Source organism: Crocodylus siamensis, chromosome 6, assembly GCF_052110815.1.
Source record: "Crocodylus siamensis isolate JL-2025a chromosome 6, ASM5211081v1, whole genome shotgun sequence".
Lineage (NCBI taxonomy): Eukaryota > Metazoa > Chordata > Crocodylia > Crocodylidae > Crocodylus > Crocodylus siamensis.
This window is the reverse complement of record NC_143400.1, coordinates 34,831,082-34,846,951: the sequence shown is the minus strand read 5'-3', so window position 1 is coordinate 34,846,951 and position 15,870 is coordinate 34,831,082. Positions and strand designations below refer to the sequence as shown.

The following is a 15,870-nucleotide window of genomic DNA, read 5'->3' as shown; positions in this document are numbered from 1 at the left end:
ACAGCGAGCACAGAGCCCTTCAAAGACCATGACTAATTCTCCATCTCCCTTCTCTTTTTCCCCCTTGTCTTAACTTCTCCTGCCTGTCCCCATCGCACTACCCCTACAAAACAGGCTTTAAGGTAGCAAGACCATGAAGATGGGGCTCAAAACTAACTCTGCACTGCTTTATAATGGCCCAGCGACTGCGCCCCCATAACTCTGCCCTTCACTGCACACAACCAGCACTGCTCAGTGGCGTGATACTGCTAACAGCAGGCAGTGAATCTTTTCCAGCTCCCATCTGCAGGAACAGTACCTTCTGAAGCAGGAGGATCCACACAAAGCCAGAGGTAGCTCATGGTTTGTTCGACCATGAGTATGCTGGCTGCAGAGAAACTCCCACCAGCTGGACCTGAGGACAAAGAAGTGGGCACCCTGGGATGCAGCGGAGCCCATGACTAAGCAGGAGCATGACAGAGGTCCCGTAGCCATCACTCCTCTGCCCCTCATGACACTCAGAAGTACTGCAAAGTCTATAAGGGCTGCACAAGTTGCTCTCCAATCACAGCAGATGCAGAGCAAGCAGAAGCAGAGCATGCGTGCTCTACTTATACATGTTTCCCAGCACCCTAAAGTGGCATTACAGCCTCATTGGTGGCTTAGGGCCAATGCCTCCTTATTTATCAGTGCTCAGTGCCTGGAAGACAAATAAGGGATGGGAAACATCTTTCCAGTGACAGCCAGCCCTGGGGCTCTTCCTGCTGCCCCTTGAGTGGGCACTCAGCTGCTCTGCCAGCATGCCCTGCCTAAGGCCCAGGATGATGCATTCAATATTATGGGAAGGTTTTCACACACAGCATCCCAGCTGCCACACCAAGCCCCTGATGCAGCAGTACTCCTGCCCGGATCACTAGGGGAGGGCTGCTAGCAATGGCTGGGAGGCAGAGGTCTTCTGCTCTGAAATGGAGCTGGCCACCAAGCCAGGCACACTAGCCTGGGGACCAAACCTGAGCAGCTTGCTCTGCAAGACCTCCAGACTTTCCTGCTGTGATGCTGATGAGAAATGCAGCAAGGACAGCTTCCAGGTTCTCACATCACTTCCATCTCAAGCTGAAAGGAGAGAGGTGAAGCAGACTTCAACAGCGGGGATGGTGCCTCATTCCAGGGTGAAGGCAGTTTAAGGGATGTGGACTCCATCCACCCCGTTCCTAATAACAGCCAGGTTTGCAATGGGGTGCCATCTCATTACCAGCTGGGCAATCAAGAGCTGAGGTTTCGACCGCTTGCTCACATTCATCAGACAGCGCCTCCCGCCTGCAGGGCTTACGAGGTGGTTTCGAAATTGGAGCTAGTGCTATTTAACGGGTTGGTCTGTCTGGTTCGGTGATGTGTAATCATGGTGGGTGCTGGCCCAGGCAGTGAGAAGTCTTGCGCATCCCAGACTCTATCACACTTGGAGCTGCCTGCATGCCACCTACCATCTGGCACTTTCTAAACTCCAGAGACAGGAACCCCTTAATGCTGGGCAAGCCCCAGTAACCTAGATATTTGACAGCTGGAGCGTGCAGTGTTGGAAAAAACCTATAAGCAAGCACCAATGGCCTGGCATGGGTTGCCAATCTGCGGGACTAGCATCTAGGTGAGCAGATATTGAGTTTGTGTGGGTTCAGCATGGCATGTACTGTCAAGGGAGACAGAACGGGCATCGAACTCTGTGCTGCCCAGTGTTAGCATACCCTACACCACCCTAGGAAGGGCAAGTGATATCACTCAACGAGCAGGGACCTAATCAGGGCAGTTTCCGTCAATTCTTGGATATATGCAATCAGTTCAGCAACCAACAGGCTAGAGCCTGCCACAGCCAAAGAGCCAACCCCTCTGGAAATGGAGACACGAGCCAGCATAAGCTTCAGCCTTTCCAGCTGCTGCGCGAGAGAGGGCAGGGGGATGGACTCCTGCAGGCTCCCAGCCCATCTGAAGGGACAGCACTGCAAATAGATGACAAACGGACGGGCAGCCACATAGACAGATGGACAAAGTCAGGGAGACAGGGTCATGAGAGGCTCAGATGTACCGAGACAAATCTGGCGCTAATGATGTTTTTCCTTGGCTTTTTACCAGCAGTTGAGATTTTCATCTCTCTGATTTCAGGTGACACTTCCTCCAGACCCCAGCATGACTGAAGCGCAGGCCCTCAGATGGCCGGCCCCTGCCCCTTCGCACACAGATCCAAGCTCCATCAACTAGACCAGCGGGTCTCAACCTTTCCAGACTCAAGGCACCCCTTGGAAAATGCTAACTCTTGGTTTTAACTTTTCTTTTGACCACAGAAACGTAACAGAGCAGTTTTTTTCTGTTGCGAAGAATTCAGCAAGACCCCAAAAGTATGGACTGCTAATTTGAAACCTCTGAGTCTATCTTGTGAACCATGGTTGCAAACCTAACAGTGCAAACCAGGTGGCAATCCATGGCACCTCTGAAAGGATCTCAAGGCACCCCAAGGTTGAGAGCCATTCAACTAGACTGACCCCCAATGTTTGCCATCCCTGAACAGCATCTTCTGCAAAATGTCGCTGTAACTGTTAGCCACAGCTACCGGTCACTCTGGCACGTGTGTACTCCAAGGGGCCCTTAGGTCATTCATCCCTCTCCAGCACACTTCAGCTACACCCACAAATGCATCCGACTGCCCCACTCCCTGGAAACCTTAGGAAAACCTTCTTCACAGTGACCAGACTGTGGAATAAGCTCCCTCCGAGGTGGTGCAATTGCCTACCCTGGAGATCTTCAAGAGGAGGCTGGACGGTCACCCTGCCAGGGTCACCTGACCCCAGCTGTCTTTTCTGCCTAGTGCAGGGGGGCTGGACCGGATGATCTTCTGAGGTCCCTCCCAGCCTCACAGTCTGTGAATCCCAACACACCGCTCACCCTAACTGATATATAATGTACACATGCATGCCTGACAAATGCACAGCTGACACGCACACAAATCTTTCTTGAGGAGAGATCAAAGAGGCAGGATTTGCTTTCTTCCAGATCTCCTTGTCCAAGTCGCACCTGGCTGTATATTCATGCCACCTGCTACCCAGAAACCTCTGTGCCTCCCTCAGCAATTCGACGGAGAAGCTGGCAAGGGAACTGCAGAGCTGCACTCCCCGCGCAGGGAGACAGACACATCACTATGCTGCTGCTCGGCTCTGTGGGACCGTGCCTTCATCTTGGCTCCGGCTTTCCACCACAACACCAGCACTCACAGCACTGAGGACCCTTCAACTCCCAAAGTCCTCAGCAAATGTTAAGAACAACCAACCCTGAAAGAATCACCCCGGCCCAACCTCACCCTCAACAGAAGTGAGGCGATAGACTTTTAAAACAAAACCCTCACCCCCAAGCACGGTGGAGTCTTTTTGCTTTGGAAAGGCAAAAATGCCAGAGACCCCATGAAATCCACCAGGGATTAGCAATTACTCTGAGTTTTGTATGGAAGATACCCCAATACCACGGTGATGGGCAGTGGTATATAAAACCATAAGGTAACTAAGCTTTTACCTTTAGGGTTCAAGCTTGAAGCTGGTTGAGGACAAAGATACTAAGAGCACTACATCACCTCTGAAGGCAAGGGAATACGTGCTGCCAAAACCACAGCAGGAGCCTTCACTCAGATCTACGATGGAGAAGCCATCGGGACAGGACCGGTGAAAGCTAGCAGAGCTGTCAGGGCTCAGGAGTGAAAGAGCAGGAGTTTCACTGCGGATCAGAGATGCTGGACAAAAAATACAAGTACACACAAAGCCCGTGCATGCAAACACACAGTGCAGTCTCCACACATGCTCAGCCAAAGCATCTGCTAGAGCCATTTCCATTCCCGATGCTGGGAATCAAATCTCCTGTTTAGCTCTCAGGGCAGCAGCTAAAGAGAAAATTCCTCTCTTGCTGCTTCTGCCAGCTTCCCCAGAGGGAAAGCTCAGTGGAGGGGCTGGGCAGCACCTGGCTCCAGACAAGTCTCTGCTCTTAAAGAGATTTACAGCTGCAAATACAAGGAGGTCAAGTTTGCTGCCCAAGTGTGTCTATCCTGAAATGCAAAAAAATGCCAGGGCAGGGCCACACTGGCTGCCACAGGCACCTTGGATTCACTACCCCTTCCCAAGCCAGGACCTCTGGCCCAAAACAAGCACCATCCTGAAACCATGGCAGATTTATACTCAGGGTAGAAGTCTGGCATAATGTGCCCATAGAATTAGGGCAGAGGACTGGAAATTGTGTGTGCGCGCGCGCTGGGGAGTGGGGTCTAATAGAGGAGTATGGGTAGTCAGGACTCCTGGGTGCTATAAAGGTCGACATTGCCACCCTCGAACTTTCATACAACTCTCAAAGTGCTCCACAGGCCATCGTCACAGCTCAGGGCACCCTATAACGCAGGTGCTTAGCATCATCTTTTCTTTTCTTTTTTCCCATGTCTATAAGAGTGATTCAAGTCAAACTTTCCAAAATGCAGCTTCTACAGGCAAATACCCGAGTCCTGGCCTCCCACTCTAACCACTACGCTTCACTTCTTTTCCAGCACTAGGAAGAGAAACCTGAAGCCGTGACTCGGTGCCATCATCGATGCCCCTTTTTTTGCCAGGAACATATTTCAAAGTTAAACAGCATAGGAAAATGTCACACACTTTCCCACATCGGTGCGGCTCTCTCCTCTTCCCGCCTCAACTTCATTTCATGCTGGAACGGGCCTATAATTAATGCTCTGAAGCTCTATATTCTCTCAGGCATTCTCTCAACACTTTCCTAATGCAGGTTATTTCCCTCCCGGAGTCGGATGCATCCAGAGCGTTTAATGTCTGAGCAAGCGTCAGACTCGCATACCTGCTGACGGAAAGCTGCCATTAATTTGGCCGCCTTGCAGAGCCAACCTGAAATCTTTTATTCATAGACATTGGCTTATTGTATTACTTTTTGATAAAAAGCCACATTGAGAAGTTTCAAACGCATTCATTTGCCATGAGACGAGGAGTGGAGATGGTTTTATTTATTCTTTCTGGCACTCGCCTCTGGAAGCCGACACCACCTCAATGGGGAACGGACACACCTCCTATATTAAACGAGTTCTTTATGGGCCTGATTTGCCTCTGCGGAGGACGGTGGGAGATTTTGCTGTATGAATAATAAGGTTCACAACAGAGCAAAATCCTGATCCCCCTTGACTTAGTTCGTAGGGAAAGCAATCGACTTCACTGACAGAGACGACTCAGGCTTGGAGGTTTAAAGTGACCCAAGGGACAGATCCATCTGTGGTACTTCAACGGCCCCATCAGCAAAGTGTCTGAGCAACTCTCACTCTTTAATGTATTCATCCTCCCCGTACTCCTCCGAAGGCAGACATTGCTGAGGTTCACAGTTCCCTGATGGGCAAGTGGGACACAGAGGGCTAAAGGGACTTCTTTCAGGGCACATTGCAGGGGGCTACTCTCTGACCCACCTATGCCCTAAGCACCGAGCTGTCTTTCTTTTCTCAGCACCCATCTCCCAATGGAGGTCAGAGCTCCACGAGGCCCCAGTCTGCCCATGACAATGCAGGAGGTAAGAGCCTTGGTATTGGTATAACAGCAAGCCAACGAGACCTAGGCCCCCTGTGCTGGGGATTAAACACACGTGTAAGGAATAGCTTCGCTGCAGTTAGAAGTGGGCCAGCAGCTCCTGCAGACCTACCCCAGTGGGCTTTAAATCTGAGATTGGGAGCAGCATGACTACCACAAGACGAGGCAGTCTACAGCAAAAGCAGCCTTTGAAAGCTTGTCGAAGTTCAGCCCAACCGGGCAGTTGGTTCAATACAAGATATCATCCGCAAGAACTCTTGCTTCTCCTCCATTTCCCAGACCGCCGTGGCTGTAAAATCACCCCAAAGCTTTCATAGGGTTTTCTTCCCCTTCTTGGTCAAAATCAAATCCAACTTTATCCATGTACCAGAGTGTTTCCACTAGTTCCCCCAGCTTGGTCAGAAACAAAAAGGTATTCATCATGCAGCGGAAGGAAGGAGTCAATATGGTAGATGGAGCAATCTGAGCAGCTGAAGCTCCGCACCCAAGACATGACTTTCACAGACAAAACACCCCTTTCTCTCTCTCCAAGTCTACATGCAAGTAGGAGAGCTCTTCTCCAGGCTCCAAAGCAGGAGGAGCATGAACGCAGTCCAAAGAACAAGGTATATCGGGACGTGCAGTGCCCAGAGTCTACAGGCAGGAAGCCAGCTTATCGTGGTGCTCATATCCAGGTAGTGGCCATGCTCACCTCAGCCACTCTCACCTCCTTTGCAGGCTTCTCCCAGGGAACAGGAGAGCTACTTAATCCACCTGCAAGGTGCTGGCCATGAAACATGGCAGCACGAGACCATCACTAGCACAACAGTGACAACTGTCTCACTTGCTATAGGTGCAAATCAACACAGTGCTACACAAGTCCTGAAGCCGGACCCCCCATCCCACTGCATGCCAGTTCTCCAGACTCCCCGAAGTCTGTGGAGGTGCAAAGCAGGTCACACCGGTGCAGAATCTGATGCAACTATTTCCATCCCTGAAGAAGAGCTGACTAGCCAAACACTTCCCAGAGCCAGAGGGTCCAAATGGCCAGTGGCAGGACAAGGCTCGCAGCCAGCCAGCCCCAGGTCATAATACAAGAGAAGCCATTGACACGCACACAGGAGAGCAGCAGTAGGAGACTCTGGCAACCAAAGAGGGCTGCAAACTAACTGTAGCATCACAGCATTTGGGCAGCTCAACCCCATCCTGCCTCCAAATGACATCAGGACACAATACTGGGATTTTACCAGGGCTCCCTCCCCAACTCCAGCACAGCATCCTCTCTGCCCACTCATCACCTGGGCTGGGAGGAACTGGGAACAGGGGAAGAGACTCCCCTTTACTTTGCCAGAAGGACCGGGTTTGGTGAAAAGCTATGCAAGGAGCTGGCATCGATGGTGTGACAGCTGGGGCAGGGTAGTCCTTACCGGCAGAGATGGTCCGTCCGGCACATGTTCCGCAGGTCCAGGCAGTTAGGCTTCTCCTTGTCCTCGTAGGAGCAGGAGGGGACTATGGTTTGCCGGCGGCGCTCAGCACAGGCCTGGTCCTTGCAGGAGCAGAAGAGCAGGCGGTAGGTGTACTCGCTGGGCACGCGGTCAAAGAACTGGCGCAGGGCCTTGTGGCACTTGCGGCGGTTGCAGCGCTCGGTGGCCGAGATCTCCTTGCTGCAGGTGGAGATGTAGCCAGAGCGCAGCCGCTTGCAGTTGTCGTTCAGGTTGCAGGCTTTGGCTGCATCGAGGCAGTGATTACTTTTGGAGTTGGTGGTGGGATCCATTCCTGCCCAAGAGAGGGAGACAGGGTTACAATCACAGAAGATGAGGGCTAGAAGGGACGTCAGGAGGTCACATCTAGTCTAACCCCCTGCTCCAAGCAGAACCAACCCCAACAAGATCATCCCAACCAGGGTTTTGTCAAGCCGAGTCTTAAAAACCTCCAAGGATGGAGACTCCACAACCTCTCTGGGTAACCTGTGCTTTGCCACCCTCCTAGGGAGAAAAATTTTCCTAATATCAAACCTCAATTTCCTTGTTGCAACTGGAGCCCCTTGCTCCTTGTCCTGCCGTCTGTCCCCACTGAGAACAGCCCAGCTCCATCCTCTTTGCAGCCCCCCCCAGCAGGGACTTAAAGGCTGCTATCAAATCCTCCCATAGTCTTCTCTTCTCCAAACTAAATAACCCCAGCTCCCTCACCGTTTCCTCATAAGTCATGTTCCCCAGTCCCCTCACCATTTTTGTTGCCCTCTCTCATATTTCATAGATTTCATATTTCATAGACATCAGGGCTGGAAGGGACCTCGGAAGATCATCGATCCAGCCCTCCGCCCAAGGGGCAGGAAGTCAGCTGGGGTCTCCAATGTGTCCACATCCTTTCTGTAGTGAGGGGCCCAAAACTGGACACAAGACTCCAGATGTGGCCTTAGCAGTGCCAAATAGAGGGGAATAATTACTTCCCTCAATCTGCTGACACCACTCCTGCTAATGCAGCCCAGTGTGCTGTCAGCCTTGGTAACCAGCGCACACTGTTGGTTCTTTGTTGGACCTGTAACCCCCAGGTCCTTTTTTTGCAGACCTGCTGCTTAGCCAGTCAATCCCCAGCCTGTACCAGTACATGGGATTATTCTGTCTTAAGCGCAGGACTTTGCAATTGTCCTTATTGAACCTCATGAGATTTCTTTTGGTCCAACGATGAGTAGAGGACAAATGTGGAAGAATCGGAATAGCACCACAGTCCTATTCATGCTTAGGCCTCAGGCCTCTCTGCTTTGCCAAGGCTTAATGACTTTGTGAGGTCCCTCCCAGCCCTTCTTTCCTATGATCTTAGGAATAGGGCATGGCCCAAACAAGAATCAAGCCCCAAGAACAGCAACCTGGGCCTGGGGTGTCTTGCATAGAGCACAAATTTCCAGGGGCACTCAGAAGCCAGTGGTGCCCAGAGAAGGAAGTGAAAGCCAAGCAGCAGGACTAGCTCCCGGGCCCACCAGCCCTTGTAGACCTCACTATCCATTCACCAGCACGAGGCCTGACTGCGTGCACAGAGCTTGGGCAAAGTGGAGCACCAGCCATCTGAGAGAAGGGTTGGCCAGGCATGGTAGCAAGCCACCGAGAGCTGGGGCTGCCTACCCCACACCTGGAGCCCATATGTTCAGGCAGAGGACACAGGGGAGTAGCTGCAGAGTTTGCAAACCAGAGGGCTGAGGGAAGGTTGAGGGCATGAGGAATTAGGGAAATGCAGTATCCACTGAAGCACAGGATGCTGCACCTCTCCATCCACCTGCTGAAAACTTTGCCCTGAGAATGCAGAGCTGGATCAGCTTCTGCCTCGCAGGATTTTTCTATGAGGTGCAAGCACTCAAGATCCTTTCGTGCCATACCCAAAGTCTGGCTCCTTTGCATCAGAGTCAGAAAGCATGAGCACTATCCTCCCCTCCTCACACACACAAACACATGGGAGTCTGGAGCCGATTCGCCTCCCCAGCTCCTGCTTAGCAGGCCCCAAATCCACCACTCTGCCTATGGTTGATGGGTGTATCTATCATCAGGACTGGGTCTGCCTGGACCCAAAAATGCATGGTTCCCCAAGGGTCTGCCTAGATTAGGGGTCCTCATCTGGCGTGCAAGCAGTTAACCCGAACCAGACAAGAAATGGCAAAGGGATCAAGTAATATTCAGTGTCTGACTGAGGTCATGAATTTGCAATATATTTGTAGTCAATTATTCAATGAATATACATTAATTATTCACCAGGCTCTGGAGAAGAGCAGCCCACAACAGTGTACAAGGGCCAAGCCAGGGAACGCTTTTCCTTTGATTCTCCAAGGAGCCTGGTAACCTCTACCCCTGTGTCTTCTCGTCCTTTGGTCCCAAGGCAGCCCCCCCAGCACAGAGGCTTCTGCAGTGGGCCAAGCCAACACTGGCATTATCAGCACAGCAGCCCCTGTAAATATGTATGCAACGTGCTTCCAAGAAGCACTTCCCATCTCCCTGCATGTCAAACTGTGCCAAGAACAGGGCCACGTGTGGCCTGGCGGTGACAGGGAGAAGGGGGTTAAGTGGAGACTGCTGATGGTGAAGAGGAAACTGTGGCGTGCCAAGTGCACAGCTGGATGCCCTGCATCTGCGCCTGGAATCCCAGCAATCAGCAAAACCGGGAGGGGGCGGGGGGAACACGCATCACGCAGAAGGAGCGAAAGCCGAAATTTTTGTCAAAGTGATGAATTGCCCTCGGAGAGCCAGGTGCTATTTTAAAGTCACCTGACTGCACCAGTAATTTCTTCCCTAATTGCCCCTCCCCAGTTAGCCAGCCAGGATCCTGGATTCTTCCATTGTTCTCCGGTTTCCCCTGGCAGAGACAAATGGCAGCATCAAGGAGGGTTTCCTAACAGAAATATTTGCAGAGCCCCAGCAATTAGCAAATGGCAAGCAGCTGCCTAGGTCAGTGGTCTCCAAAGTGGGGTGCGCAAGACGATCCCAGGAGGTGCGCGAAGAAAATATTAGAACTTGTATTTTTATTTATTTTTTACCTAAAAAAAAAATAAGAAAGAAATTAAGCTTTACCAATATTTAATATACAGATTGACACTGGCGCCCTAACTCAGTCTGTATGTCGGATGGTCACGTGTCATGTATGGTACACGAGGTATCCCGAGGGAAGAAGCGTTCGTTCGCTTTCAGGGTATTGCAGTTTACATGTGCCCGGTTAAGTGGATTTACAGATTACATTATCTAGTTTTAATTAAACTAACCCTCACAAAATGGACAAGTGGCTTAAAAAGATTCCTGCAAAGAAACCGCGGATTGAAGATAATACTAATAATGAGAGCAACGAGAAAATGGCAGAGCTGACACTTCTCCTACTCCTAGTACGAGCTCTTTGTCAGCCACATTACGAGGTAAAAACAACGACAATTTAATTTCTATTTTTGTGCTTTTTTTATAATGTGCATAATACATTAGTACAGTAGTACATGTATATAATTTATGAATAAATCAATATACATATATTGGGAGTGTGTGCTCAGAAAATTTTTACTGATAGGGGTGCGCGATCAAAAAAGTTTGGAGACCACTGGCCTAGGTAAAAGCCTCCCTTTCTGGTTTCCACCCCATCTTATTTTGTTCCACGGCTGCTGGCTATCCCCACTACCAGCTCCCTATAGTCAGCCCTCTGTACCACAGCCCCTGCTCAGAGAAGCAGGGAATGGGACCATCCACAGAGCCATCTCTCTGAGGATAAGCATTTCAGGCATCATAGACAGAAGCCCAGCCTGTTACCCAGCTTTCCAGTGTCTTTCCCTGTAGCAACCTCCGCCGGAAGAGGAGGTTGAAACCAGAGTGGCTGAGAGCTTCCCTAATCCCCAGGCTGAACTCCTGGGATTGCCTTGGGTTGAGCGATGCTACATTTGGTACAACCGTTGTCCTCACTCGCAGCCAGCACCGCTCCAAATGACGCACCGCATTTGAAAATGCAGTGTGTGAAAAATAGCTGTCAACCTCCACCCAAACACATGTGCAACCCATTACTGATCCCACGCCATTCCCCTGGCATGGCTTGTGGAAAGGCCTCTGAAGATATTGAGGCAATATTAAGGCAGCATACATCCCTGGAAAACTACAGCTCAGGGTACAAGAGCAAACTCAAAGACCCACTCCCCCATCCCAAACAACATGCTTGTAATTTGGCAACTTCTTCATATGCCACAGTGAGGATATAGTGGGGTTCGGGTGTTGTACTTGTGATGGTCCAGGAAATATGCAAGAGGCAAGGGTTTCTGGAGGATAACTTTCATGGGACCAAATGTATTAGGAAAGATACTAGACAAGTACCCTTTTTCAGGTGTTGCATAGTGCTGGAAGACGGGCAGCCAGCCAGAAATGGAGGTCTCACTCCATCTCCTAGACCCTCCTTTTTAACATGTCCAACAGACTAAGCCTTGCATCCACGATCTGTTTTGTACTTGGGGCACTGGCCCAGCTGGGTACCAGCCTCAGGATGCCATTTGGAAGAGCTGAGGTGCATCAGTCTCTCTCCTCAAAGCCCCATAAATGGTTAACGAGAGTGAAACGCGATGGCTTTCCAATGCGCCGGCATCAGTGTGAGAGCTATGCAAAGTGCCAGCTTATTGTATAATCCCTGCGAGCACCCACTCCTGCCCTACCCGAGACCTGCAGGGACCTGGATGCATTTTAATAGAGCTGATGCTTGAAAGAGCGCGGTTTCTGGGGAGCTCATTAATAAGGTACAAGCATTAACATTTCATGAGGTGGAAAGGAGCTGGGATCTGAGGAGGTGGGGCTTTTGGAGGGAGCCCTGCGGGAAAACGGTGCAAACAGTTCATACCCTTCACCCTTCCTCACAGCATGGACAGGAGTCATGTAGTACCAGAGAGCACTGAGCTCGGGTGGGGACCCCCCCAGCACCAGAGTAACAATCCTAGCAACAAGGACAGGGAGAGCACAGGAGGCAGCTAATGGGAAGGAGCTGCACAAATGGAGGAGGAAAGGACGGAGACTGTACGACAAGGACATCAAAGCTTCCTGACCACAGAAGGGGCTGGTACAACTAGCCTGCTATGCAGCTCTCTCCCACACACAGCTCTGCGGATGCCTCCCATTCTTCCCTCGCAGCACCCAGGGCTAGTCCGGTCCTAGCTCCCCACTTTGCTGCTGCCTGCAACAAGGCCCCTGCTTTCATTCCAGCCTTGGCCTCTCTGGAGCAGAGATGGCTAGCTACTTATGACAGTTCAAGCATCGGGTGTTACCAATTCAGATGACAAGGGGCCAGAGGAAGCCAGGGCGTGCAGTTGAGATGCCAAGAAGCCTCAGACCCTGGAAGTCCCAGCCTCTCCGCATCGCCTCCTAAGGTATTGCAGGCACTCCCAATCAGGTCAGCCAGGCCATGGCTAGCAAGCGTTTTGTGTACATCACCTCCCTCTTTGCTTACACAGCCCCTTTATGAAAGGGAACGTAATCCCACTGCTATCCCCACAGGCAATTAACACTGCTCTGGCTCAGCTTTGTTATCGACAAACAACAGTAACAGCTCATTTGCTTCAATCGCTTGGGCTTCGGGTCAGGGCGGGAGGGGGGGAATCCCAGAGGGGCAGCTCGTTCTCCTCGCTTCCTAACATCACAGCCTCATTACAGTTATGCGTGCAAGGGCAGAGCAAGGAAGCTCAGCCAGGTGGAGGGGAGGAGCTGAGAGGAGCCGCTGCATGAAACTCTGGCCTCTGCCGCACATAAAGGGCATTGGAGGCAAAAGGATTGGGGTGTGGAATAGAGGGGACCCGCTGCCCAAGACGTGAAAGATGGGGCTGCCAGCAAGACGGCAAAGAGGAGTAGCGGGAAAGGCAAGGCAGGGTTTGGAGACTGCCAGGGCCAATGAGGGAGGGAGGAAAGGGCATCAAGCGGAAAGGCGGGTGGAAACGCTAGGGCAGGGGCATTGGCATCGTCGACCAAGCCCGCACCAGGGTGGTGGATTGGGGAGCAATCGTAACCTCTATGGTGTTGATGCTCTGACAGCCAGGTGGTGAGGAACCTGATCCTGTGAAATTTAAATAACATGTTTTTCTGCATCTGGCTTTGGATGCAACCTAAAGATAATCACTTTATGCCCCATGCTGCTGTGAAAGCGATATGCCCCTCTGTGCAGCCTTCTGCCGCAGCCCGCCCGCCAGACCCCCACGGCAGAGGGTAAGGCCAACCCCACGCTCTAGTAAGTGCCGCTGCATCCAAACAAAGCCATTCCAGAGCTATTTCTTTTTAGTTTTATTTGGGGGGGGGAGGGTGAATAACTCAAACCATGAACCCATAATCCCCATCCCCGCTGCTTTTGCCTCTCTTACGAGCCACCAGCTAAATCTTTCCTTGATGATAATTTAATCCAATAATGGGGAGCTGGGCAGGGAGGGTGGGGTGGGAAGGATAGATGCTATTGTTGTCTGGAACCCAGAGCCGTCCCATTTGGGAAGGAGCTTTGCGAATTCACTTCAGAAGCAAAAGCCAGGCTTTTAAATTCAGCCCAGAGATGAGTTAATTTAGCCACCCTGCAGAGTGTATGACCAGTGTCTGCCCAAGCCCCTAGCACAATCTGGGCTCTGGGTACAGCTGGGCATTACTGCAATACGGCTGATAATTAGTCGAGCAGCTGCCTTCAGTTTTCTTTTACGGTGCTGAACAGAGCAGGAAAGAGACAAGAAATCCGCTTTCCGCTCTGCCTGAGACTAGAGGCTTGGAAGCGAACAAAAGTGAGAACAACTATGCTCGCATTAGGCAGGCCACTGATGTGACACTGGAGAATGACAGCTCAGAGGCTGCAAGCAAGGCCCTGCAGCGCACTGTCAAGGTCGAGGACTAGCCAGATGCTTGGTTAGCCTCTGCCCGCCAATCCATAGTCAGTCTAAACGGTAACAGGGCTGTGCTAGCCCCTCCTTCACTCCTGCCCTGAGCGAGCCCTTCCCAGCCAGGCCAGCCAGCGCAGTAAGAAGCACGTGAGCTCCTCTGCTGCTCCTGCTATGAGTATTAACCTCTCAGCAGAGCACAGCAATATGTCACTTCACTGCTGACAGAAGCAGCCGTTTGTGCCCTTAACTGCTTTTATTTGGAAGAAACGGAAGGGACATTTTTCTATTAGTCTGCCCCGTTGCTGGGAATGCTCTCTTAAAGAAGCCCTAACCTTGCAGACAGTGCAATGAGGCATGTAATACATCTCTGCAGAGTAATCAGATTCTGCCCCTTCCACTCCATTCTTGCCTTCTATATTATCACGGCTGAACTCAGTAGCTATAGCAACATGGCCCATCTGGAGGACTCCTGGGCTCCTCCAAGCAAGAGGTACAGGCGAGGCTGGTACCCAAGGGTGCCTTAGGAATGGGGGAGCAAGGGCAAAGAAGACCTGCCTGGTCCCAGGGTTACGTGGCTGGAGGGCAGCTGACTGCAGGAGAGGGCTGGCACTACCGCCCTGGCAAGGGAGCGTTGATGGCTGTCCCGGCGAGGAGAGCCGAGGGTGTCTCAGCGACCCCGCCATTAGAGGAAGGACACCCAGACGGCGCGAGAAGACCAACAGACCTCAGCCATCTCTTCGGACAGCCTGCACGGCCCTTTCCGCCCTCCGTCACAAGGTGATGACATGAACGTCTCCAGGAGTCGCTTGGGATCAGAGAGCCCACAATTCCCAGGACCTCAAAAGGATTTAAAGGGATAAACGGAGAGCGCTCAGCTCTGTCCTAAGAGTTGGGTCCCCTCAAGAGGTCTCAAGACAGACATCTCAGCCTGCAATAATGCCCTTGAACAGGTCATCTCTAGAGGTGGTACCTGGGATCTTGGCACCTGAAGAGATGGGCTTTTCCTGCCTGAGCTGTACGATCAAGTCCCTACATGTGAACGGACAAAACCCTGGTTGTGCCCCTGCAAACTGAAGACCTGCACTTTGCTGGCATGGGTTCCAGCTAGCCATTTTGGAAAGCATAGGCCCAAGTGTCCCAAGAGACTCCCTTCTCTTTCCCAATTCCACTCCAGATGAGCACAAACCCCAGAGCGGGTTCTTCTCCCACGAAGCCCAGCAACACTTGTGTGGCCGGTCCAATTAGTCTAGCCTAATCTTCAGTTCCAGGGCGAGGAGCTTTTTACTAGGTAGCAAACAGACTTCGATGCACAAATATTTATTCCCAAGAGCCAGGAAAAATCTTGGTTTTAAACCCACTGGATTAAAAATTTAGCAAGCTTTGAAATTTCCATCTCACAGAACACATGTCAACATTAGTTTGCGTCCTGATTCAGGACAGGATTTTTTTTGCAGGACATAATGTTCTAAAAGTTGTGTTTTGGAGAGGCTGAGGCTCTCACATCTACATTTTTTGACTGAAACATTTTGCCTTTCCTAAAATTAGCCAGCTGGGTCCATGTTGCCTTACAGGTATTATTGCTTCCGTGGCTATGAGCTGGGCTCCCTAGAGGACAGCCCTTCCCCCAGGGCATTGCATTTAAAAGGCAGGTTCATTTTGTTCTTAACTGACTCAGAAAGGAATCGTTTCCAGTCCATTCAATAAAGAAAAGTGTTCCAAGTCAGGTCAAACAGATCTAGGCAAAAAAAAAATAAATAAAAAAAATCATTCCAGTTTTCCCAGTGGAAAACAATGCTGTTAATGTTGCTTTGCACAAATGGAATCTTTCTCCACGGAATTAAAAAAAAAGGGCAATTGCATGGAAAGGCCATTTTCAAGGGAGGAAAAGTCACTTGCTGGAAGTTTCCAAGCAGCAATTGTGGGCCTCCCGACTAAACAAACTGTGCCTTGCTCTTGCTCTCTGGGCTGCTCAAACGT

General features: G+C 51.2%; 1 protein-coding gene across 1 annotated transcript in view; it reads right to left on the bottom strand.

Annotated features, from left to right (window-relative positions):
- GFRA2 (GDNF family receptor alpha 2) overlaps positions 1 to 15,870 on the bottom strand; it is a 64,479-nt gene that overhangs the window by 28,251 nt on the left and 20,358 nt on the right. The window contains exon 4 of the mRNA XM_090053684.1: positions 6,983 to 7,331. Within this exon, the coding sequence (XP_089909810.1) occupies positions 6,983 to 7,331 (349 nt within the window). The remainder of the gene's footprint in view (positions 1 to 6,982; positions 7,332 to 15,870) is intronic.